General features: G+C 43.5%; 1 protein-coding gene across 13 annotated transcripts in view; it reads left to right on the top strand.

Moving 5' to 3' along the window:
• TNS1 (tensin 1) overlaps positions 1–26,647 on the top strand; it is a 389,915-nt gene that overhangs the window by 176,916 nt on the left and 186,352 nt on the right. The window contains exon 1 of one of the 13 annotated variants that reach the window (XM_048486281.1): positions 4,379–4,470. The exons of the other annotated variants lie outside the window; for them this stretch is intronic. Within the exon in view, the coding sequence (XP_048342238.1) occupies positions 4,444–4,470 (27 nt within the window). The 5' untranslated portion in view covers positions 4,379–4,443. Of the gene's footprint in view, positions 1–4,378; positions 4,471–26,647 lie in introns of those variants that run through there. 13 annotated transcript variants of the gene reach the window in all.

Genomic DNA, 26,647 nt, shown 5'->3' with positions numbered 1-26,647 from the left:
GTCTCACACAGTGGCCAACCAATTGCCTTGGAGGGCTGACGAACAGGGCACAGAGACCAAATCCTTTCTTTGATGTTGCTCCTGGCACTGGCATTCAGAAGTTGAGTTCCTCTGAATGTGGAGATCTCCTTTTGGCACCATAGTTGTGGTCACTGAAAGACCTCTCCTCCATGAATTGTTCTAATCCCCTGTTAAAATTATCTGTGCCTTCGGCCATCAGTGCATCCTCTGGCAGAGAACTCCACATTTTAATCACTTGAGGTGGGAAGAAGTATTTCCTTTGGTCTACTCTATTGTGAATCTGCTGCCCATCAACTTTATTGGATTCCCTCAAGTTCTAGCATCTATATATTTAATTCCCAAGTATGCCCCCTCCCCCTCTGCAGGTAACTAATAAGAGCCACATGTACCCCAATTCACCCAAATATGCAGAAAAATATAAAAAACTTGAAAATATGAAAAACTTGTTTAAATTTTTTTAAAAAAACAGTTTTTTAAAAAATGTTAAAAAATGTTTAAAAAATGTTTGAAAATGTTTATATGAAAAACTTGTTTAAAAATTTTTATTTGTGGGTTTAAATGTCTCCCAAAGTTAAACAAAGCACTGTTTGTTTAGGCAGCCAGGAGCTGCCATGAGCTCAGAGCGATTCCCAGACATTGCTGCTGCTGCTGCAGCAAGGCTCAAAGGTGAGTCAGGGCACAAGGAGATGTGAGAGGATGGTATTTCCCCCATGAGTTTTGCAGGCTTCCACCTGTAATGGTATGAACCCCTATCATGCCCTCTCTTAATCATCTCTTTTCTAAATTGAAAAGTCCCAGACACTTCAACCTTTCTTCCTAGGAAAGGTAATTCAGTCTCCTAGTTAAGTTGATTGCCCTCTTCTGTACTTTTCCCTGCTCTGAAATGTCCATTTTGAGATGCCGCTGACTAGAACTGCACACAGTATGCCAAATGAGGACCACCTTAGAGCTATACAGGGACTGGTTGTACTATTGGCTGGTTTATTTTCAATTGTTTTCCTAATAATCCCCAACATAGGGTTTGGCCTTTTCACTTCTGCAGCTCGCTGGGTTGACACTTTCATTGAGCTATCCACTGTGACCCCCAAGGTGTCTTTCCTTTTAGTCTCAGCAAATTCAGACCTTATTAGCATATATTTGAAGCTGGGATGTTGTGTTCCAGTGTGCAGCAACTTATGCACACTGCATGCCTTGAACTTCATTTGCTACATTGTTGCCCACACACTCAGTTTGTGGAGATCTTGCTGGAGCTCTTCACAGTCATTCTTGGCTTTCGCCATCCTGAATAATTTTGTGTCATCTGCAAACTCTGCATGCCCCAGTTCCAGATCATTTATGAATAACTTAAATAGCAGCTGCTCCGGTATCAATCCTTGTGGGACTCCACAGCTTACTTCCCTCCGCTGTGAGAACTGTCTATTTAGTCCTATTCATTGCTTGTGGTTGTTTAAGAATTTTTTGTTCCATAAGAGAATCCATCCTCTTATCCCATGGCTGCTAAGTTTACTCAGGAATCTTTGGTGAGGTAAGTTGTATGCTTGTAAAAATGCTGGGGTTGGATGTGAGTTGAACCACCCGTCACCCTAGCCTTGACCTGCTGCCATAATTCTATCAGTAAATATTCCTTGATTTGACTGTTTTCTGCTCTGGGAAATTTGACAGGCTAAATTGTGGCCTACAAAGCATCTCTGCAGGCTACAGCTTGGCTGTTTTGTTGATACTGAGACCAAGGCTCATTCCACACATTTCAAACTGCTTTCAGTGCTCTTTGAAGCTGTGTGGAATAGCAAAATCCACTTGCAAAGAGTTGTGAAAGTGGTTTGAAAACGCATTATTTTGCGTGTCCAGAAGGGGCCCAAGAGAGCAAGACAAGCTTCCAGTGGGGTATGTGGCAGCTGCGGTGTGTGTGTGTGTGTGTGTATAGAGTGCCATGAGCATAAGGACATATGTATGAAAATAAGCAATAAGATGGTAGAGTTTGCTAATACATGTTATGGATTATAATGAGTAGAGAGGTTGCGTTGACTTCTCTGGATGCCAGAGAAGCTGCTTGTTACATGCATATACATATATACCAGTCCCCTTCAAATATTTACAAGATATAAGGAGCCGAGAGAATAGGCCCTTTCCTGCGGGTCCCTTTTGCCCCTCTTCCTCTAGTTGATTTCCCTCTTGTTCAGTACCAGATACATATTATTCTTTAGAAGCAAACATATGAAATCCCAAAGTGAGGCAGCAAGAAACAGCTATAGTCTGCCTCAGAAAAAGATGTAAATAAGGTTGTATATTCCTCCTCCACAGAACTCAACCTGCCAAACTTTCTGTGTTGTAGAACACCTGGGTCCTAGTGCTTACCTAGCCCTGCTCCCCCCCATCTGTTTGAAGTATTGGTGATAGTCATTCAATGAATTATAAATGCTCTTGTATCAAAGTACCATGTTCAGTAGTGCACAAAACAATGGTTTTGACAAAGGCAGCATGTAAAAATGAATGATAATTCTCATATTCGTTCAGGACTATATTCTAATGTGGAAGCATACAATTTTCTTGACCACTTTACCTCAACCGACCATACTAACATCTTTTTCTGAGACAGGGTATAGGGGTTATTTTTTACTGGATAACAAATAGCATGGAAACATGTAAACACCCTCTCTCCTGTCAATGGTCTGCCCAAAATACCAGCTACCTCTTACTGGTGATTTGATCATTCCAGGCTGCTTTACATGCATTTGCATGTATAGTAATGCATAGTAATGCATAGTAATGCATTACTATAGTAAGTAATGCATAGTAATGTTCCCAATTAAAGCATAGTAATATTCCCAATGAAGAAGGAAGCCAAAATAGAGGGAAGCTGTTAAAAATGTTAGGGTCTTAGAGATTTTTACAATAAGGTGTAAGGAACTGTTAGGCTCACTGGGAAGACCTGGTTCTTTGGATGTATGTAGAAAATAGGGTAACAAGCTTGGCCTTTGACCATTGTGGCTCAGTCTCTCCTTTATGCCAAAAGGAACAGTAATGTTTCTCAGCGGCTATAGATACCCTCTTTAATGGTTGTTTAAGCAGCCTATTAGGCCTTGGGAGGAGATGATATGCCCTCCTTTTGGCTTAAGGGGGTTCGTAGATGCATGTCTGTGTGAAAAGGAAGCACAGTTTTAGAGGTTGAAAGGAATACAGAGAAGCAGGCAATAACTGCTGGCATTTGCTGAAGCACATTTGGTTGAACAGGATCTCTCTTTTTCTGGAATCCGATGTGGGGAAGTGGATTTGCTACTGTGCTGCAGTTCCTCTGTGGCTCCACCTGGACTCCACTCTTATATTTGTAAATAAAGCAAATACTGTATGAATGCCATACATCTTTGGTGCATCTGCTTCTAAAGGGAGGCAACCTGGCCCATGGAGCTCCTCACTGCTGTGGAAAGTGAGGTGTGCACAACACAGCTCTCTAATGGTATGGCTCTTGGGGGCCTATGGATCTGGTACATGTATTTGTGTGTGAAAGCCTTTCTCCAAAACTTTAGGAAGGGTCTGCTCTATTGCTCTGCATTGAAACTGAGATCATTTGTAAGGGGCTCGAGTGGAATCTCAGGGCCCCAGAAGTTTTTCCAGAATTGGAGATGTCTGTCCAGATTCAAGTTCTGTGGAGATGTATGTTTTTCTGTAATGAAATGTGCCATATAAAATGCAGAGTGAGAGAACTCCAGGGAAAGGTCCCCTAGTGCCTCCATTTTTGCCCCCATGCAGTGACATGGCAGGCATGCCAAATTTTCCAGCCCTGTATCTGGATAGGCTGATAAAACTCAAGCACTCAGCCAGTTTGCATAGGGCCCTTAGAGTGTTTTATTTCGCTCCTCCTCTGATCCATTCCTGCTTCCAGCTCTGATTCTTCATACAGGCTGGTTTATGGATGCCATGCCCTTTAAAGCTGAAAGAGGAAAAAAGAGCCCCACACAGCTAGTGGTGTTGTTTTTGGGCGTGTGCAATGTTGTACTTGGACAGCGATGCACTGAAGGGGGGGGGAAGAGGCAGTGCTAATAAGGTGGAGATTGGGAAGGAAAATCCCTTTCGAGTCAGTCTTGAAAGCTTTTTCCTCTCTGCTTAATCACTGCACGCTGCTCTGTCTCAAGCTCACCACCCCAGAAAGCCTCAGGCAAAACAGGTCTGCCTGCCCCTTTTGCTAATGTCTGAATCCAAGACCTTGGCTTCTCTCCATCTTTGCCAGAAGACTGTATAACTTCTTCCCTTCTGCCAGCTTTGACTCGTACCATCTGCACTGGGTAACTTTAGCATAAACAATTGCTGGTTCTTGTTCACGCCGAAGGAAAGAGAAGCAAATCTAACTGAGGTGAGGCCAAGAGTTTCCTGTCCTTTGGATATAGTAGTCATCGTTGCAATTTAAAAATAAACCAGCCCAGCAGGATGGATTTTGGAAGCGTAATGAACCAGGTACTGTGTTCATTTGTCAAAAAAAAAGTTTTTTGATTGAATAGGGAAGGAAGTGGCAGCAAGAAGGGAGGGTGTTGTTAAAAATGAGAAAAGTGTCATGAAATGCTGGCAATTTCTAAAAATATTTTTTTCAGAGGAAGCAGGGGAAAAAAGTTTTGTTTTGTGAGGGCAGGGTTGGAAGGAGCATCCAGATGGAGCTAATCATGTTTTCACCTTGAGAATGTTACCCCATTGCTCAAGATTTCAGTGTCCTATGGAAGAAATTTTGTTGGAAGAATGATGTTGCATGCCTCTGTTTTGTTCCCTTAAGTTATTTTTGGATGTACAAGTTGGGCATTCCTTCCATTTTGCTTGGACAGTATATCTTCTCTTTAGTATGTAAGAGGTCTTGTCCATTATCTGCACCCATAAATACCACTGCTAGCTGGCCCAAGAGTATAAAACTATTTTTTTCATAGATTACTGTCAGATTAAGAAGTGGTTGTGGGCAGGGAAAAGAATAAGACTCTGAAGAGAGTATGCATGGAAACTTTGCTTCTGCACCTGTTGATGCAATAGCTGGGTAGATTGGATAGAGATAAGTAATTTGGAAAAATTCATTCATGTGCAAGGCTTGGCAGCAGGCAAAGAACTGTAATGCCAGTCCATCATCAGCAATGTGCAGGTTTCATTAGGAAGGGAACAGAATTCTCTCTCTGTCTCAAGAGATACTGATTCTAGAAGTGGTTCTAATTTGATGAATGCTGAGGCAGTTTTGTAGGTGCAAAGTTCAGGAGCATGAGATGAAGAAATCCAAGGGGTCTTTTTGCTCCTTAAGATGGCCAGAATCCATGTGTCTCGTCGTCTCTCGTTCAAGAGGCATGACGCTGTTTAGGACTAGGGAAAAGTGTGTACTTGGCTTTTGGACAGAGCTTTCAGCACAGATGTATTTAGGCTTGGTCCATGATCTGTTCTTTGAGAAAGGAAACAGTCCTTGCAAGCCTGGAAATAGATGCGTCATCAAACAATGAAAACAAAACAAAGGCCACTGTCGGAAGCCATTAATGAGCAGCTTGAGGGTACAGAAATCAACAACCTCCTGACAGTGTAATCACAGCACATGATAGCAAGACAAGTTGATAGTGGATGTTGAGGCAGTCGTGGGCACATGGAAGAGAGGAAGCCTAGTCAGCAAGGATGAATCCTGCAAGTTCAAATGAAAGGTAGACAGTGAAGGAAGGTCCTTTTCAGAGGAGCCTGAACTTGCGTGTGTATGTCACTGATGAGCTGGAGCAATACCATTTGACAGAAAACTCACTGAATCCGAAGGCCTAGACTCACTCTCCCTAACCCCATATCTAAAAACTGAACTGTATTAAATGTTGCAGGGCAGAAAGTTCCGTTGCAATCACATAATGAGCACAGTTCCAAAAAGATGGGCATGCTGACATTCCATTGAAATGAATGGGTTTTGAGCAGTCTGTAGGGTAAAGTTAGGAGCATGTTTGACTTTGCCTGGGGTAATCCTAGTTTGCTGAGAGAGTATAACATGCTATAATGGAGGAAAACAGGTGAACTTACTTTACATTATGGATCTAATTCACCTATAGTCAGCCATTGGATGAGGATATGCATCCAAAGGCACATTTAGCTGGTTCATCATTGAGGCTTGAGTAACCATTGTGATTTGGAGTCAAATTGCATTTGGGAGGCTTTATGTATGAGTGCCCTGAGCACCTGTGCAGATGTTCATTTCCACACACGTCTCCTGTGCTGGATGGGACTATATGTTTCCATGATCTGCGTGTGGTAACTGTTGAGCCACCAGGCAAGTCACTTCCATGTGGTCTGTCTGTACACTTCAGTAAAGGGCATCTTGAAATTCTAATTTCAAAATGCACATCTTCATACAGTCCAGAAAATTATTTTTCATATTTGTCACATATTTGCATTTTGTTTTCTGCAGCCAATATTGCTATTGGGACATGGGGCACTGTCTTGGGGATACTGTTGTATGTGATAGATTCTTAATCTATTTTATAGCTTTTAAAAAGTCTTTTAAAAACTTTGCCTGCAGTGAGGTGGCAGTGGCAGCAGGGTGAGGAAGGCAGAGGAGACTGCTTGGGGGCGGGGAGGGGATTAAAAGCAGTTAAATTAAAAACCCTGCCCTTAGTGCTGAAAACAGGTGGCCAGTTCTGTTCTCATGTATATCAGTATCAAAGTATTCATTATTCTGATACCTTCTGCATGCTACCAAGTGTATTTAGGTTCCACTTTCAAGAGAAGACTGACTTTGCCAACTTGATGGCCCTATAGATACTGTTGGAAGGTGATCCAGCTTTAGCAGCAAATATGTGTACAGCTACAATGGAAGAAAATGGACTGTGTCAATGAATCTGACTCATAACCCTTTCATAAATCCCTTTGGGTAGATTCCTTAAGGTTGGAAGGTTGTTTTTACCTGACACCTGCTCATGAAGCTAATCTTGGTGCATTTTAACACTGCCATTGAAGTTGACGGATGCAGAAGGCTGTAATTCTGCATTAGGGTGGCACTGATAGAAGCTACTATGCAGGCTAAATCTTGGACTTTTCACATTTTCTTGCATTGGGATGAAAAGGGGAAACCGAGCCAAAGAGCTAAGTTTCCTTTAAACAAATCTGCTTTGGAAATTAAAACAGGGTGGTCGGTGCATTGTTTTGTGGAAGGGTGTAACATTAATGAGACTTCCTGGGGCTGGTGGAACTCTTTGAAAAGTTCCAAGTTTCTGTTCCCTTACTTAGGATGTCTTTTAATTCTTGTTTGGGCTGCAGTTTTATGACTCCTGAACCCATTCCATGCTGCCCCCTCCCCTCTTCAGCCCTCTAGCCACTGCTGTCTGCACTGGGCCTGGTCAGCATTTTCTCTATGTCAAGATCAATACTTCAGCATAAGAATAAGTTAGGGCCATGGTTATGTGAAGGTATGGCAGAATTGGTGGATGGCAGAGATATGAAATCCCAGAGCTATTAGTGTTTAGGGAAAGCTGAGAAAGTTGTCTTCTACCTTTCCACACTTGGAACCTGCTGAACGTGGCACCCACTAAGCAGCAAGTATGTGATAAAAGTCAGTAAGAGGAATGCCAGAGGGATGACCGTGTCAGTGTCCAGATCAAGAGTATGCAGACCAAAGGGACAGGAGGCACAACCCAAGCTTCAGGACATATACCATAACAAAGAACAAGCCAAGGGTCAGAGCTATGACCCTAAGTTAAAGAAGAGTTTGAAGAGTTTGGATTTATACCCTGCCTTTCTCTTCTGTAAGGAGACTCAAGATGGCTTACACATTCCCTTCCCTTCTTCCTTCTCCACAACAGACACCTTGTGAGATAGATGGGGCTGAGAGAGTTCTGAGAGAACTGTGACTAACCCAAAGTCACCCCGTAGGCTTTATATGTAGGAATGGGGAAACAAATCCAGTTCACCAGGTAAGAGCCCGCCACTCAAGTGGAGGAGTGGGGAATCAAACCTGGTTTTCCAGGTTAGAGTCCACTGCTCTTAACCACTGCACCACGCTGACTGTCTCAAGTAACCTTGCTGCTCCTCTGAGCATGTGAACAAAGAAGGGCATGAGGTTGGCACCTTTACTCTTTGCTCAGCATGAACCTTTGAGAAAGAGGGAACAAATGGTTGCTTTAAAGGTGCCCCTTTCCACCCTCGCATGCCACCCCTCACTCACTTCCTCCCCTCCCTCCCTCCCTCCCCTTGCATGGCACTCCTCCCCCTTCCTCCCCTTCCCCTCCCTCTGCTAGGGTGGGTGGGCCATGTCCTGATGCTGGGACCCTCCCCCTCCCTCCCCTCCCTTGCATACCTCCCTCCCTCCCCTCCCTGACATAGGACACCAGTTGCTGAAGCAAACTGTATCTTGACAACCTTTCAGCAATAGAGATGCCGTACCCTCCCATTTCTGTTGGCATCTAAATGCACCTCATAGGATTTAATCAGGGATGCAAATATTTGGTGCTTTCACAAGTGGAAAGTGCAGATCTTGAAAACAAGCATAATTTGGTTTTCTAATTGCCCAATTGGGCTGTGTGTGTGTGTGTGTATGCAAATTTCCACTTGGATGTGTCATGGGCTATGCCAGAGCATTTGCCCCCTCCACTGGTAAAAGGTCCAGGATGCTGGTATCTGAGTGCCCCACAGCTCCATGGCTGCAGAATCTGGAAGTGGGTGCCACTGTGGAGATATGATGGCATCTGAGCAGATGCAGTATAGGAGTGGGCAGGCTGAAGCATTCACAGGGGTGGAGCAGACTGTTGTCGGCTTCTATCCAGGCTTTCAAGCTGGGGACACCACATCTAACGTCTTGGACTTATGCCACCCGGAAGGTACCCGGAATGGTATAACTCCATTTAGCCCTGTGGAGTGATTTCAGGCTGCTGGGTTGTTTTGTTTCTGCTGCCTCCCTGCACCACCTGAAAGCCCTCTGGAGGCAGCATGGGAGTTGTGCCATCCTCAGCTGCTGGGGGCTTGTACATTGGGCTGCCTGAGCCTAAGTACTCTTGCTTGCTTTCTCGCTTTGATATTTTCAGCCCTCATAGCTTCAGAGAAAAAATCCTGCTCCGCTTAAAACTAAAAAAAGAAAAAAAAAAGAAAGCCCTTCTGATCATCAGTGTATGTAGAATTCTCAGAAACCAAAGAGGACTTTAGACTAAGCTTTGCAATTTCTGGTCCCCTTTCTCTTTCCTTCTCCCCTTACTCATCTTTCCCTCCGTTGTTGCTAGCCATTGCCCCAGTCCTTGCCAGAATATTCTGATCATTATATTCAGAACAAACAGTCCAGTTTAGGTTAAGGTACAGACATAGCCATGTTTGCAGACTTTTCTGAGCATAGCAGTTGAGTTTTATTTGCATATTCTCTAAAATGCACTTTCATGCAATGAAAATGTGCCCCTTCTTAGGCTGCCTCTCCACAGAGAACAATTAATCTCTGTTCTCAGTCGCATAGCAGAAAACAGTTACCTTATATTATTTTCATCTTCTCTTGAGTATAATCAAAATCATTTCCACCCTCGTTTCTTTACAGTGGTGGGTGGCAGTGGGTAAATCAGCTCTGGAACTTCAGTTTACTAAATCTTCTTGGATCTTCTCCTACTAGGAGTTAACCATGCCACTTGCTGCAGTACTCTACATTGGTGCTCTACTTTGTACATTGTATAAGGCTGTATATTGGTGATGGTGGTTGTATTTGCCTCTGGAGTCAGCCATTGTTTCCTGGCCTTACTGGGAAAGTCAGTGTCTTGGTTCAGATCTAGTAAAAGCAACTTGGCCTTGTGTGGTTGAAGTGAATCTTGTGGGCAATGTTGCTACACACTGCCAAATACATCTAAAGCAGGTGCGTTTTCTCTGTTCTTCAAGATTTGTTCTGGGAAACTGCAGACACCTTAATGAGGATTTCACCATATTTACTCATACAATACATTCTTATTTACCTTCTGACACATTCCATCTGTACCCTCCTCCAATTTTTTTGCTTTTTCTAAATTGTAATCTACATATGCATACATGGACTCTCTTTTTTTTTGTTGCCATGGAAATAATTCTACTAGAATGCTGTGGGTTGAACTTGGTGCCCTCCCTAGTATTCCCCAATAGTATCCCTGCAGGAGCCATGGCACCCACCATTGTGTTTCCTGGCATCAACTTACTTTTTGCCCACACTTCCTCTTCTCCAAAGCAAAAAGCTGATCCTGGTTTTCCTTCTCCAAAGCAAAGAGCTAATCCTGGTTCTCCAGAGCAGGAACGGACACAAAAGATGCCAGGAAGCACCACCTTTGTGTTTGGAGGGAACACCTAATATGAACTAGCATCATGGGAGGATGCTTGACTGCAGACCTCCTAACATGGAATGCAGAAGTTGTCCATTTTGTCTGGATTAGTAGTAAAAGTGGTATCAGCTTCACCATCTAGGCAGCAGCTGGAAATGCCTTCCCAAGAATCCCCTCAGCCTCACCTGAGCGGGGTAGGTTTCCATAGTAAGACTTCCCCCATCATTCCCAGGACCCCAGGAAAGGTGCCCCTTCAGGGACTTTGACCCAATAACTGTTAGGACTTCAACGGTTAAAAACAGCACCTTGTGTTGAGCTTGGGAGCCTACTGTACCCATAAAAGAATATGTTTATATGTTCCAGTAAACACTCTAGTTGCTATGTTTTGCTCTAGCTCAGGCTTCCAAAGGCATTTTTATTTGTATATAAAATATGCTTAGGATCTTGTTGTTTCTCATTGCAGCTATTACAGATCTACCTCGGTCTTCTTCCAAAAAGCTCAGAGGAGCCTAAATGGGACTTTTGTTCATTGTACCAGCGCAACAATCTTGTGAAAGTTAGGCTGGGTAATATTGCCTGGCTCTTTCCAGCTCTATGGCCCATGCACATAAATGATCCGTTTTTATTTCAAAGCAAAAGCTTCTCAAATTGTAAATATGGTAGTAGCATATTAATAGTAGTAGCCACTAGCACCATTATAGAGAATTAGTGTGGAAATGGTTTGGACAGTCCCTGTTATTCTTCTGCAATCAGTGCATGCTGTCACTGTTTCCAGCAAAATCTTTTTTCATAGCCAGAAGCATACCATGCATTGTAGCCTAGTACTGCCTACCTTCTGAAGCCTTTCCCATGGGGATGTGTATCATGAAGATCTCTGAATATGCAGTCAGGCATTCTGTGGTGGAAGAGACATACTGCCATACTGAGAGTGTGTCTGTGTACATGTCTGTGTCCATCTCTAATACCTGTGACATGCAATTATAGTGTCATTTTATTGCACAGCCAAAGAAGGAGCTGGGTGACTTCCAGGCCTGCTGGTCAGTGGTGCTGGGACTATTTGGCAAGAGCAGTGGGGTGTTACGACATGTGTTCCAGTTGGGTGGATTGATCATGATCTCTATCAAGTTTTCCATTAGGGGATTTGGATCCAAGAATTCCTCCCAGCTGAAAAGGGAGGAGGTCAGCACATTAGAGTACACAACAATCTCAGCTGCTGAACTATTCCAAGAGTCTGGCATCAGAAAGCTCAGTTTTTCTTAGATGGAGGTCTTGGCTGAATATCTTTTTCTTGCAAAATCAGTACATGCCAGTATAGTTTTGTTTTTGTATGATAAAGCTGACAACATGCTCCTCTATTATATATGTTTTGTATGTGCTGACATTCAGGAGTTCCAGTAAGTAAACAGGGCCGTAGAGCACTTGTATCAGCTCAGATACTCAAAAGCATCTGAAGCAAGCATTTGATTCCATTCCAATTCTTCAATTGGTAAACATTTGTTGTGGCTAATTAAGCAACTGTGTTTTAAATCTTCTGTTCAGATGCATGCTGGTATTGAGGGGCAACAAACTGATGATATTCTCTTTCATAAGGGGGCGAGGCAGGGTTGTTTATTGCCCCCTCTCTTATTTAATATCTTATTTAATATCTAAATCTGCTTTTGCTATATGTATGGATATGCTCTGCAAATCACAGCTAATTCACTGAAGAAGCAAGTGGATCAGTGGTGGCGAACCTATGGCACGGATGCCAGAGGTGACACTCAGAGCCCTTTCTGTGGGCATGCGCAAGCAGAGTCACCCCCCCCACACACACATCTAAGCTGGCCTGGGCTTCTGAGCTCGATTATTAGCATTAAACCTAAGACCTAGTTTTGGGGAAGCAGTGTAGGTAACTCTGTTAAGTGCTGTTAAACACTACTGATTTTCATGCGAAGAAATAAAGTGCGATCCTTTACCTGAGAGTAAGCTCGGTTGCTGGTAATGGGGCTTGTTTCTGAGTAAACCCTCCTAGGGTCGTGATTCACCCGTTGGAAGAGTTGCACGGTTGCTTCAAAGCAAAGCCACCGACTACTACCAGGCTTAATCCCGAGTAACGCATGCCTCGGATACAACCATTTTTTCTAAACTAAAACCTCAGTATTCAGGTTAAATTGCCGTGTTGGCATTTTGAGATAAATAAGTAGGTCTTGGGTTGCAATTTGGGCATTCGGTCTCGAAATGGTTTGCTATCACTGAAGTGGATACCTAGGAGCAATGAAGGAAGACAATATGCGTATCATCTGATCAGTGTACATGGTATAGCTCATCATGAGTTAAAAAAGCCTGCTTTCTGCCCTGAGGATCTAAATTCAATAATGGAGACAACATAGGGGAAGGAGTAGAAAGAGCATAACAAATTATGCTTGGTCAAACGGGAACTAAGCCAGAGCTTCCACCGTAAAAATATATTGTGAACTATGTCATTGTGACTACTTAACAGATTTTTATTTACACATGAAATGATTGTTAAGAACTTTCTGGACACCAGGTTCCTTTGAAAATTCCATCAGAATAACCATATCTTTAGCCGTCCATGGATCTCTTAAAAAATGAGGTGATTTATCATTGTGTGACTTTTCGTTGGCAACATCTTATTTTTCTGCATTCATTAAAGTGAGAATGTGATAGGGGCATAGGTGTAATCCATTTTAGAAATTGTGGAGGGCCAACCAGTAGAATCTAAAGATAACAGGAATAAGGGAAAAAATTATCTGATGAACGAGCCAAACATGATTGTAGTAGACAGTTTGTTGGAGCACAAATGTAGCAAATTAGAAATATTTATTATTGTTCAAGTGCTGAGGCTAGAGGTGTATGACTCATGTCAGTTTTTTTCTTATTAATGTAAGGAACAGCTGATCAAATCTAGTTTGGAAAGGTAGCCTACAGGCAGGTGACATCAACTTTTGCACTGTTGTTTTTCTTTGGACTTCGTGCCCTTGCTACTTCAGGTCTAGGATTGGCTTCATCTGTTTGCATATGTGAGATAGTCAAACCCATCTTTGTCGCGCACACAAGCAAGGTTCCCTGAAGCTATGAACTTACCTGGAATAAGTGGAGGAAACCTACTTGGATTTCCCAACCTTATCTGGAGCAGAACCTCAATATGTTGCTTGCTGGGGGTCAGTGCCCACGCTTGGGAACAATGATGTAGGCTAGAAAGTGATGTTTTAGCAAGGTAGGTGATTATAACTGAGACACCACTCATTGCCTTCACATGTCAGCTGGTAATACCTGCCTGAGGTGGCCAGAGCTGGTAAATCATTTATCTGATTAGAAAGACATAGCAAACCCTAGCGGAGCTTAGCTAGGAGAGTTAGTGCAAAAAGAATTTGATTAGCATGTTAATAGTTTAAGATCTACAGATAATGTCTTTCTTTTCTTTTTTAACAGAAATTAAACTGTACACATGTGACTGTATTTGGATGTTTTCAGGCATGCATTTTCAAGATTAAGTCACCTAGATAGTTTCCCAAACCCACACATTTGTAACTGCTTAATAGATACCGTATATACTCGTGTATAAGCCGACCTGTGTATAAGCCGAGGCACCTAATTTTACTGCCCAAACCTGGGAAAATTTATTGACTCGCGTGTAAGCCGAGGGTGGGAAGCTGGGAGGCAGAGGGAGCTCCTTATTTGGGCAGTGACATCAGGGGGAGTCACTGCCCAAATAAGGAGCTCCCTCTGCCTGCCTGCTGGCTGGGCTTCCTCAAACCCAGCCAGGAGGCAGAGGGAGCTCCTTATTTGGGCAGTGACATCAGGGGGAGTCACTGCCCAAATAAGGAGTTCCTTCTGCCTGCCGGCTGGCTGGGCTTCCTCAAACCCAGCAGGTAGGCAGAGGGAGCTCCTTATTTGGGCAGTGACTCCCCCTGATGTCACTGCCCAAATAAGGAGCTCCCTCTGCCTGCTGGCTGGGTTTGAGGAAGCCCAGCCAGCCAGGGTGCCTCGGGGTTCCCCCTTCACCCTCCGAACAGGGCAGCAACAAGTGGCTTGTGCAGCTGCAGGGAGGTCATCCCGGCCACGCCCCCAGCCTCAGCAGAGGCCTGAAGAGCTGGCTGGTAAGCGGTGACTCGTGTATAAGCTGAGGGGGCATTTTTCAGCCTTAAAACAGGGCTGAAAAACTCGGCTTATACGTGAGTATATACGGTAAGCACCTGCTTTCTAACAATATGTGGTTGTTGCTGGGGAATGCTTAACACATAGATCTTCTTGAAACTGTGGTTTTTTGAAGATTTGTAAAACAGGTCATGAGTAGGTATTGTAACAAAATGGTTTTCATGTGGGTTTGGGTTGAATCACAAAATACTGAGGGGTTCCACGTTAAATTAGAACATTACAAGCCATGCTTATTGCTGTAGCAGAAACGGTTGTTTTTGAATGAGTACTCTTTGCAGACACAAACTTGGTCATCACTCCTGGGGTCTTCTGGTGAAGTAAAGGAAAGGCTGGATTGACTTTTTTCTTTAGGGGGGAAAAGCAGGTGGCTCTAGACTTACTGGTGAGTGCCTTGAACATCGTGTTGGGGATCACTGCTCTGACTACCAGTTAATGCTGTCTGTGTATGTGTGCTTAAAGTTCCATCAAGTCACAGCTGACTCATGGGAACCCTGCAGGGTTTTCAGAGCAAGAGACATTCAGAGGTGGTTTTGCCAATGCCTGTCTCCATGTCATGACCCTGGTATTCCTTAGAGGTCTCCTATCTCAATACTTGCTGGGGACAATTCTGCTGAGCTTCTGAGATTCTATTAGATCAATCTAGTCTGAGCCATATGGGCCAGGGCAAACTATACATGTAGGGAAATGTATATTCCATAGTTTTCAAGAACTAGGGTATCAAAGTTACTAACCTATCAAAATGTTAATTGGCCCATCTACCCACATACAGTCAGAGGTGTATCGAGGGGAAAATGGCACCCAGATACAACACCTTCTCTGGGCGCCCCCATGCCTCGCGCCTGGCTTGGGGGCGGGGCTTGGGGGCGGGGGCGGGCTCCATGCAGGGCAACTTCAGGCCTCCCCTGGGCCTGGGCACACCAGAAGCCGACCTGCACAGAGCTCGGGGTGCTTGGGGGAGCCCATCTCCCGCCCAGCCCTGCCCCTGGCCTCCATTCAAGCCACCTCCTGGCATCCCCAGGGCCTGGGGAGGCCAACAGTCAGCCTCCACAGAGGCTGGGGAGCTTGGGGTGGGGGTGGGGGTATGTGGCTCAGTGAGGCAGATGGCCCAGGCGGGTTCCGTGGCCACCTGCTGCCGAGCCCTACCTCCCTGCAGGCTGGCTCCTGAGCCAGCCTGCAGGGAGGTGAGGGGCAGGGTTTAGTGGCGTGTGGCTGGGGTGCATGTCTTTTGTTCATGTGCGCACACCCTCCCCACATGTTCAGAAGGCATGCACCTGGGGTCATGGGTGATCCCATGTCCCTATAGGTTGTACGCCTTTGCATTTTGTCTTAAGAAAAAAATGAAAACCAGAACACTGTATTGAATGTTCATTGTCTGCTTCTTATCTGGAAGCAAGTCTTACCACATTCTGGCTTTTATTTGAATAAGCATAAGATAATGTGGTGGTGACTTTTCCATGCAACCTTGATCATTTGTGTGCAGGCAATGGCTCTGTGTCTACGGGAGATAAGGGCTGCCTCTGCAGCACAAAAGAAAGTTGGATAGGGACATGAGACACAGGAATAGTCGATATGAGAGGGAAGTACAGGATGTCATTCTGTGAATTTGTTTCTTGGCTGTAATTGCATCATGAGCCCAATCAGGAGATTTACATTTCAGTCCAGGTAAATCTGTCATTGAGATGACTTTTCCTCATGTACACGATATGTGTGAAGGAATATGATTGCCAATTGATCAGCACAAATAATCTGCCTCGTCGGCTCTTATGCTTTTTAATAGCCACTTGATGTGTGGAAATTAGCAGATTAATTTTTTTTACAACAAAGATAAATGTTATCAGTTGTTCAGTGTTTGTGCATCAAGCTGCTCTGAGACACAGCTCCAGAAGCTACGGAAAGATTGCCAACCCTGGGCAGGGCTTCCGCTGTTAAGCCTAGTTTGTATAAATTCAGTCTTCTATACTTTGATCTATAGTGAGAATCCAGATTATAGACCCCAAATGGAATTTCTTGCATATTTTGATATAAAGAACTTTGAGAGAGAGAGAGAGAGAGAGAGAGAGAGAGAGAGAGAGAGAGAGATTTACCACAAATAAATTGCTGCATTTCCCATTTACTATATGGGCTTTGCTTTTCCTTCCTTAACATTGAATGTGGCTCAGGCCAGTTTTGAAGATAGGATGCTGTGCTATATGTACCTTTGGTCCTACTCTGCCCCTGAGGACAATACAGTTGCAGCAAAATGGCAGGTTTTAGGGCAGGAGATCTTTTGCAGACTTTGAAGCTGGTGGGTGTGAGCCAGTTTTCATTGTCTCCCTCCAGGAGTCCCAAAGCCGTGCATTATAAACTTTGCCTTTTTAGGCTTGGAAGCCAACAGCAGCAAAGTACAAGTCAGAGCTGCAAATGAAAATCCCCTTCTTATGCAAACCACAGTGAATGGGAAGCAGCCACTCTCCAGTGTCTTACAAAAAAGGGTGCAGTGGTAATGGCCTTCAGGAAGTATCCAATAGTTTTGTTATCCTGCTGCATGCTGTGAGCACCACAGTTCTAATAGACGCTGGACAGAATTTATAGGTATTGCTTTGTTTTTAGGCTGCAGCGGGTGGTACTAATACCAGTGACATGTCCAGTCCAGATCCTTGGGGCCTCCTGTTCTCATTATTACCCCTTCCTACATCAGTGCCTTAAAGACTCGGGGAAAATGGCACCTGGAGACATCCATTTTCTGGGTGCCCCCGCCCCCCTGAGCTTATAAAAGCAAAGGCCCCAGCACAGTGCCTTCCTGTTGCTTCTGTCCTCCCCAGAGGGGAGGGCAGAAGGGACTGTCAGCTCCCCAGAGGGGAGGGCAGAAGGGACTGTCCTCCCCAGAGGGGAGGGCAGAAGGGACTGTCAGCTGTCTCAGAGCTGGCAGCTGGGAGCGGGGTGGGGCTTGGGGGGAGCCGGGAGGGGGTGAGGCTTGAGCGGGTCCTCTGGCTTCCTTGGCCCTGCCCATGTCGATGACGACATGGGCAGGGCTGAGGGTACCAGAAGATGAAAAGCCGTCTTCCTGGTCACATGGGGGGGCCAATTTTGCACCCCCACGTGACCAGCTCAGTGGCACCCGGGGACAGAGGGTACCCCCTGTCCCTAGACAAATACGCCACTGCTTAAAGAGAAATCTTCCTTCATTCTACTTACCTTACAGAGGAGGGGTCCTATTTTGAAGTGTTCAGGAAAGCAGAATTTCTCTTCCTGGCAATGATGATGTGAACCAGCAAGACCCTTGCTTGAACTTTTGTCCCAGGAGAATAAGCTAGTAAACAGGCATGGTGAATTAATAAGAATAATAAGAAAAGAAAGAAACCAACCAAAATATTTTTTCTTTTAATCTGTTCAAATCTGATCTGGAACAAACAACAGGCTCTAAATATGTAACTTCCTGATGCCATGGCATTTGTAATTGTATGACTTCAGTTCAGATTACGGCTTTTCTAGGACTACTATTATTTTATCAGTGATCCAAGTAGTTAAATAAATAAAGACCTTGCTGTCCAAAAGGGAGTTGGGGTTGCACTGCAGGACAAGGTGAGAGCCAGGTGGGAACTGAACACTTGGGAAAGAAGAAGGGAGAGATCTGATAGACTCCAAACGGTAGATGCCAGCAGAATCACTGGTCTTTCTTGTATTTCTTGCCCTCTCAAAAGGCACGTGCATATTTGATGAAAAAGGAATGTGAACGATTTTACAGCAGAAAAATGCAAACAAAATATTAACTATGGAAATGCGCAGCTGCAAGATATTGGCAGGTTTACTACCAAAGGCTTTGATAATATAGCCACAGTTATAAAATTGATTAAACAGTGTGTTTCCCAAGTGGATGAGTTTGACCCACTAGTGGAATCATATGAACAGATCCCAGGTAGGGAAGGGAAGTAATAGTACCGCTCTATTCTCTGTTGGTCAGACCTCATGTGGAGTATCGTATCCACTTCCGGGTGCCACAATTCAAGAAGGTTGTTGACAAGCTGTAAGGTGTCCAGAGGAGGGTACCCAAAATGGTAAAAGGTCTGGGAACAATGCCCTGTGAGGAGAAACTTAGGGAGCTGGGTATGTTTAGTCTGGAGAAGAGAAGGTTAAGGGGTGACATGATAACTGTTTAAATATTTGAAGGGATGTCATACTGAAGAGAGAGCAAGCTTGCTGTCTGCTGCTCCAGAGACTAGAACACACAGTAATAGGTTCAAACTATGAGAAAAGAGACTTCAACAAAATATTAGGAAGAATTTCCTGGTGATAGTGGCTGTTTGATGGTGGAATATGCTGCCTCAGAGGTTGGTGGAGGTTTTTAAATGTTGGTTGGACTGGATGGTCCTTGTGGTCTCTTCCAGCTCTTTGATTCTATGATTTTAGGTTTCCATCAATGGGAAACTGGTGACTACATTGCAGATTCTGAAGGTTTGTTGATGAATATGAATTTAGGTTTGTTGATTAATATGACAGTTATTTCTTTACAGCATTTGTCTTGCTGCCAATTATCTATGTAGGTTGTTCTATCCATTTTTCATCTGTTTTCCTTAAAATTTGGAAGGTATTGTGAGGCCCAGTATCACTGAGGGCAAAGAAGGATGAGTGCAGGAGGAGCACAGTAGAGCCTCAGGACACGTTTGAAAGTCAGAATTTAGAGTCCAGTTTGAGCAATGAAAGAGCTGTGCCAAGAACATCTCACTGCTTTACTTTTTGAAGTCTGGCTTATTGTTTCTTTTCAATGTCATTGTCTTTCGCAGACACTTTTGCATATTTTCAGAATTTTCTAAAGTTACGATGGCTAAACATGAATCTTTTATCAGGGACGAAGCCAGCTAAGATCCTTAGAGAATAGAATTCTGGACTGGCATTGAAGTTCTTTGTTGCATAGCAGATACATAATCATGATGGACATTTAGGAATATTCCTTTCATCCTAAAACTATCTAAGGAAAATTTTTTAAAATATAAAAGGCAATCTGCCTTTATATTTACACTGAAGTTGCCATTTGGAGTCGTTTAGGAACCTAGATGAATGTTACCAAAGTTATTTCTGTTCAGCGTTATTTGTATTGCTTGTCTTTTCTCTATAAATTTGCTCGACACCAAAGATTTTTATTCCCTGGTTCTCCCCCTAGCTAGAACTGATTATAGCATCTCAGAAATGGCCAGGTGAAATCAACCTTTCTTCCATTGTTCTGTGTGCTTGTGAAATTTAGCAAGGAAATTATTTCATTTTGCTTGCTAAACTAGTGTTTTACAAGGAATCCTTTACACATCTGTTAAACTGGCAGCTTCAGATGCACAGGTGTTTGGTGCTACTTCTTGAAACTTTAGCTTGTTGCATTTCTTTGCTCTGTTTTTTCTTATCAATAATTATGGCAGTAGAAATAATGAATGATAGGAATCTCTCAGGGATAAAAGCAGTACTGCTTCAACATTAGAGGGATGATCTCCTAAACAGCTTCTTAAGATTGCTTCTGACTGTGTGATTTTCTGGCTAACCCTTGAAACCTCGTAGCCAGAGTTCTGAGTAATGAAAAAAGAGTACACTGTTGTTGAGATACATTACTGGAAGTCTTCCAGAAAATGGTAGAAGGGATCATCTTCCAATCATGGTAGAAGGGACCAGTATAACATGTTTGTTTGTTTGTTTGTTTATATCCTGCTCTCCCTGGCACAGCAGGCTCTGGGGCTTCCAACATAGTTTCCATAAAAAACAACAACAATCCATCATGGTGCTATAAAAAACCGAGGGCAGTTAATTGCAGGATGTTCCCATATACGTTAAGCACATAGTGGACGGTGCAATGGTGGATCCAAAATATCTGTGTGAAACAAGTTAAATTTTGCTGCCACTATACATGGGTTCCCCAGTGTACTCTTAGTTTTGTTTTGTGGTGATATCCAATGTGACTGGGTACACAGTAGCACACTGACTACAGTACATGATTCCTGATTGGCTGGAGCACATAGTATGCTTTTTTAAAAAATGGCCCCAAAACAGGTTCTGAAAGAGGCTAATGAATTAGACTAAGTAAAGCTATGCAAAAATGATAGGTTTTGTGGCCTTCAAGAGAACATTTTGGACTCGTCTGAAAATATTTGTCCATGAAATTTTGTCTCAGCCATAAATTTCATCTTCCATTAATTCATATGTTGTTTTCCACAAGGGGTTAATCCCTAGAGCTAACAGTAACTCCCCCTGGGCAGGGAGGGAGTATCTAACAGAAAGCCTCCATTGTTAACTATTTGTTTGTTCCAAATTTATTTTTGCTATTCCCTGAAATGGCTGGTGTTGGTTTCTAACAATTCTGAGAGTAAATTATGAACCCAGCAGTTTTCATCCATCTGTAGCATCTTGATCTAATTGTTCCACCAGCATACTGTCTAGGGTGTGGTGCTTCTAGGAAGGGAGGAGAAAGGAGACTCTGAAGATCCCAAGCCACTGACTCACTCTGTGGTTTGGGCCAAACCACTTCAGTTCCCTGCGCCTCAGACAGATCTCAAGCTAGATATAAAGCAACTGAGGCCCTGACCAATGAAGCAGAACTAAAGCCCCTGTGCATAATGACCCACAAGAAAGCTCCTGAAATGTTTGTGTGGGCGACAAGCATTCCTTTCTGATCATGGGGACCTTATTTCCATCCACAGGGATCCATTTTTAATATTTCAGTCTACTTGTTCTGCTGCCCAGGTCAAGACTGCACGTTTGAACGTTTGAGCAGGAAAGTGACAGACTGTTCCAGTGAGAAAAAAAAAGCTAACTGATCTGCATATGGAAAAAAAATGCAATTGAAACATCTTGAACTCATGTTATACAAACAGAAGATTATTTAGGGTCGTAAAAAAAGCAGCTCGCATAAGAAAACAAAAACCACAATCAAGATAAAGCAGATTACTGGGCTTCTGTGAGGAATTTTGTGTTCAATGAGAAGGTATGGTGCTGATGTAAGCACTGGGCAGAGGTATTAAACACCAGCGCTGGAGACAAAAAGCAGGGAAGGACTAAAAAATGCCCCCAACAGGAGCTAGAAGCATGGTGAAGGTTGGAAGCTCAGATTTCAGTAGACGTTGCAAGGATGAACGACCTATTATGACAATCCAGCTCTGGAACTGATTGAATGCTGTGGCTTTTCATTGCGCTCCTGGGAGACCTCCATCTTACATGGCATGACCCTGGATTCTGGCTGACCTCTTTAATGGAGGAATGACTTAACATACTGAAGAACTGGCTTAATATAGGGAAGAACTGCCGTAATAATGGAGATATGGCCACTCCTAGACACCTCTCTAATTGAAGAGAGAAAAGATAACTTCTTGGTTTACTGAGGCACAGGTTAATAAAGCAGTTTTGATGGTAACCAAAGTGCAACATGAAGAATCTGCTCAAATGTAGACCATAATTCATTTGAACGCTTGTTCTTTGACAGTGTTGGTAGCAAAGACACCTGGACATTTTAAAAAATAGCCTTTGCAGGTTTCTTGTGTTGGCATTGATTCATTGGTAGTTCGTGGTGATGCATAACATCTTGCAGATAAAATTGTGTGCATCCATTCTGACTTCTGTGGTCTTTCTTTGATAGCCTGCAATCTCCTTACCCTTTGCTGATTGTGGCTGATAAGATGTTGATTTTGCCTGAGAATGTGGGTGAAATCTTTGGAGGAGGCTCACTTGACAGGCTCACTTGACCTTCTTGTCTAATGACATGCATCTACTGAAGTATTATCTGTTTCACTCAGCCAGGCAGTAAGTAGGAAAGGTTTCTTCTTTTGAAACAGTTCATGTTCCTGGGTAATTATAGGCCAATTTTGAATTTTCCCCTCTTGGACAAGGTACTTGTACAAGTAGTGGCTGGACAGCTCCAGGTTAGCTTGGAGGAAGTCAATTACCTAGATCCATATCAGGTTTGGTTTTGGGGTGGAAATTGCTTGATCCCCTGGCTGATGATTTGCATCAGTCGAAGGGGAAAGGGAATGTGACTGAACTGATTTTGTTGATTCTGCTGGATTGTCTTATAGCCTGGAAGTAGCAGGCAGTATGCTGCAGTGATACTTCTTCAGTCTGCAGAGTAGGTTTCACAAGGTGATGCTGGAAGAGCATTGCTGTACCTCATAGAAAGTACCTTGTGGAAGTTTTCAGAATTTAGTATTAAAGTATATAAGTGGTGAATCACAATAATTTGTATGAAGCTTCTCATTTCCCCTCCTTTACCAGTTCCTCTCTCCCTTCCCAGAAAAACCTTTCTCCTTCTGTAAGGAGCCTTTCCCCTTACTTCTCTCCTTCCTATCCACCAATCAACCTACATTTATATATCCTTCTGTCTTTATAGCTGGCCTTCCTTCCTTCCCCTTTCAGCTTCTCCCAGGGAAAATAGTGGCCCAGTTGCAGGTTTCAGCTGCCAGGCCTGGTCCAGTTACACCGTGGGGAACCTGCAAGGACTTGCAGAGGGCACCTCACTTTCCCCTGAATTCCTCTTTCTACATTATTTGCACTTTACCCCCTCTTGGCAATTTTTCCCTGTGTGTGTGTTATTTTTGGAACAGTAATATCAATAAAAGTGCAGTTTAAAGCCTAAGTTCCCCAAACAAAGGACAAATCTGCTCATCGGAGTGGCAGGATGGCTGCACTGGTGGATTTGCCATTTTCAGGGCACTTGCCCTGCTGGCATGCAGCAATTTCTCCCCTTTCCTGGCACTGGGACAAGGTGCAGGACATGGTGCCAGCATCCCTGCACCCCTGCTGCAGGTGCAGTGGGGGCAGTCTGTGGGTGTGGCCAAGGAGCAGTCGGCTTCCTCTCAGCCATTCACCTGTATGCTGGTGAGGGGAGGGGATTTGTAGTGACTTCCGGGTGATGGCTGTTTTGTTTTTCAAGCCTCCCTGTGCCACCAGGAAGCCTCTCCGGGAACCATGGTACGGTTGTGCCACTATCACCCATCTTACTGCTTGAATGGGGCTGCCCGCCAGCAATCTTGCCTATGGAGTGTAATGAGATCTGTGCCCTTGAGAATAAGAACAAGAGCCTTTAAGATCTGTGCCTTTAAGAATAAGTTGATGGGTGGAGTTGACAGAACCAGGCCTGGAGAGCTCTCTGCACAAAACCTGCATGCCCAGGAGGGAGTTCCTCCTTACATGTAAACAGAAAAATACAAGGAGAGCCCACTGTAAACCCACTGTGCAGGGAAAAGTTCAGAGGGAAGTGTTCTGTGCATAATGGTCAGTATCTAATGAAAAAGGTCTTGCATAGTACAAAAGTAGCAGCACTGCTTATATAGAATTTAAAAATCCACTGAGGCACTTCAATGATTAGTGGAAAAGCTGTGTACAGTAACTTATTAGGATAATCCTCTTCAATAAAAAGATTGAATTAACTCTGTGGATTGGACAATATTCCTGTTCCCGAATTACCTTCTAGCTCATTCCTCTCTCCCTCTGCGGTGGTTGAAATGAGAAAATCTCGAAGTGTCAGAATACCAAAGATTAACGGTCACTTTTTCCCCAAGGGTCTCGCAGGCTGTGTAAGTTTTATATGAGACTGCTGAGTGACATCAACCAGGGATTTGCTATAGATTTATATCAGTAGGCTGATAACACTCATCCCTGCCTCTCCTTTTTATCTCATCTGACTGTGGCAATGGATTCTCTGCAGAAGTGCTTGAAATCAGTGGTGGGTGTGATTAAGCTGAATAGACTGAGGCTGCATCCAAGCAAAGCAGAAGTTACGTTGGTGCAAGGTACCTGTTCTGCAGTGGGTTGCACTGCCACTTAAGGATCAGAAATGCAGTTTGGAAGTATGTTCCCTCTGACTTTTCAGATAGTAGTAGTGATCTGGCAGATTTTTACCACCTTCTGTAGGTTTACCAGCTGCTTCTTCTGGCAGGCAGCAAAAATTTTTCTACAGTCATTCATTCCTTGGTTATTTCCAAATTAAACTATTGTAATTGTGTAGTGGTTAAGAGCAACAGACTGTAATCTGAAGAACCGGATTCGATTCCCCACTCCTCCACAAGAAGCTGCTGGGTTACCTTGGGTCAGTCACGGTTCACGCAGAATTCTCTCACTCCAGTGGAGGTAGACAATGACAACTGTCTCTTGCCTTGAAAACCCTACTGCAATGCCATACGTCAGCTCTGACTTGATGGCACTTCAGTAAAAGATCAGTGTGTTCAAAAGTGGAGAATTTGAAGACACTTTGGAAGCTCCTAGCGATACAGAGCGAATGGTCTATTCTGCCTATTCTTAAACACTGAGATGTTTCCTGTGCAAAATCTACCCTGATGGAAGGCTTTTCCATCAGTGGAGGAACTTGCCTGCTTCTCCTCACCCGCTGAACCTAAAATGCTTTTCAGAAAGTTGCTTCTGGCAGGATAGGGGAATCTCAGGAACATTATGAAGGAGGGGGAACTGAATGTCTGATATACGATGGTAAATTGGTTAATATTGCCCTTTTCTGCCTGCTGAAATTTCTCTAGGTTTAACTCACTATTACTATTTCCCTATGCATCTCCCTTTAATTACATTAAAGTCCCCTCCACCAATTGTAGGTGTAAGATTGTATACTCCAAGGAATTAGATTATCTTCAGCTAGGAGAGGGATTTTTTTATTGTATTCTAAGCCATGGAATTTTCTCATCTTTAATCTAAATTCTGCAAGGGAATAAATTCTTAAATATTTCAAAGATCTGACCTGGATATCCCCAGGCTAGCCTGATCTCATTGGATCTCATAAGCTAAACAGGTGAGAGATTGGATGGGTGACCTCCAGGGTCAGGATGCAAAGGCAGTCAGTGGCAGACGCCTCCAAACTTCTTTTGCCTTGAAAATTCTATGGGGTTGCCAGGTCAGCTGCGATTTGATGGTGTTCATTCGTATGCACACATGCACATACACACACAAGTTTTTTGAATGTTATTTTAGTTAATTACTGATGTTTTGTGATGTTTAGCTATACAAGTTGTTTCCTTTCCTTTAGTTATAGAAGTCTAATTACTATTATTGTATATCTTTTAATTTGCTTTTGAATTCACAAACTGTGCTATAAACCTGAATGTTTGGTGCTACAAAAATAACAGCATGCAGACATAAATAAAGGTGAGCTGGAGAAAGACATCAGAGAGGTGGCCCAGAAGAAGGTAATAGAATAATTCATGACTTCAACTGCTGTCATATTGGCTGAGCAAATGCTTGGATCTCAACAAAGTGACAGAATTGCTGGATTGTGCATCGGAACTGACTGAAAGGGAGGCGACCCTGGATTTAATCTTGGGTAATGCCAGGACCTTGTGCAAGAAGTTGTCTGGGGAATAATGAACATGGTACTATTAAGTTCAGTGTATATCAGAGTGGAAACTTGCCCAGAAAGTCCAGCACAATCACATTTAATTTCAAGAGAGGAAACTTCTTAAAACAGGCTGATTAATTAAAAGGAAGTTCAGGGTCAAGAGTGTCAGATCTCTTAAGGAAGCTTGGAGGTTGTTTAGAAACCATAATAAGTATAGTTTAGATAGATTGTACATGGCAAATTTGGCAAGTACCATGAAGACCGAGAAGAGGCTGTGTGCTTAACATGTAGAGTCAAAGAAGGTATAAAATTCAAGAACAATTCCTTGAAAAGGGAGATATCTTGCCCAGAGGAAAATAAAAAGTCAAGTGATCAAATGAAAGTTGACGAGAAAGCAAATGCTAAAACATCTCACAGTCTATGTTTTTGCCGTGAAAAATAAATATAGTTGATTAGCACAGGGTCTGCAAGACAGAGCTAGGCCTATAGTTGAGAGCAGCAATGTGGATTAATAGGTCCATCTTGGCTGGACTCCTTTCTTCCCTTCTCCCTTTTCCTTCTTTTATCAAATGGGGAGAGGGAACAGTAAGTTGTTCCACCCTAGGTCAAATTTTTAGTACCATTTATATATTGTTATTAGATCATTTATTTTAGGGGAGGTGGTAAGCTCTCTTTCTTTGGAGAATTTTAAGCAGAGGCTAGATGTCCATCTGACCACAGAACTGATTCTTTGAACAGACTGATCATGAGAATGAGGGCAGGAAGGGTTGCCTCAGAGCTTGGCTTTCATGGCCTTTTTTCATGCCCAGGGTAATGCTGACCACCGTTTTGGGGTCAGGAAGGAATTTTCATCCAGACCAGATCACTGTGGGAGTGGGCAAGGGGAGAGATAGTTGTCAGTTTCCTGAATTGTACAGAGAGTTGGACTGGCTGACCCTGGAGGTCTCTT

This window comes from Sphaerodactylus townsendi, linkage group LG02 (assembly GCF_021028975.2).
Source record: "Sphaerodactylus townsendi isolate TG3544 linkage group LG02, MPM_Stown_v2.3, whole genome shotgun sequence".
In the NCBI taxonomy this organism is placed as follows: Eukaryota; Metazoa; Chordata; class Lepidosauria; order Squamata; family Sphaerodactylidae; genus Sphaerodactylus; species Sphaerodactylus townsendi.
This window is presented reverse-complemented; position numbering and strand designations above follow the sequence as displayed.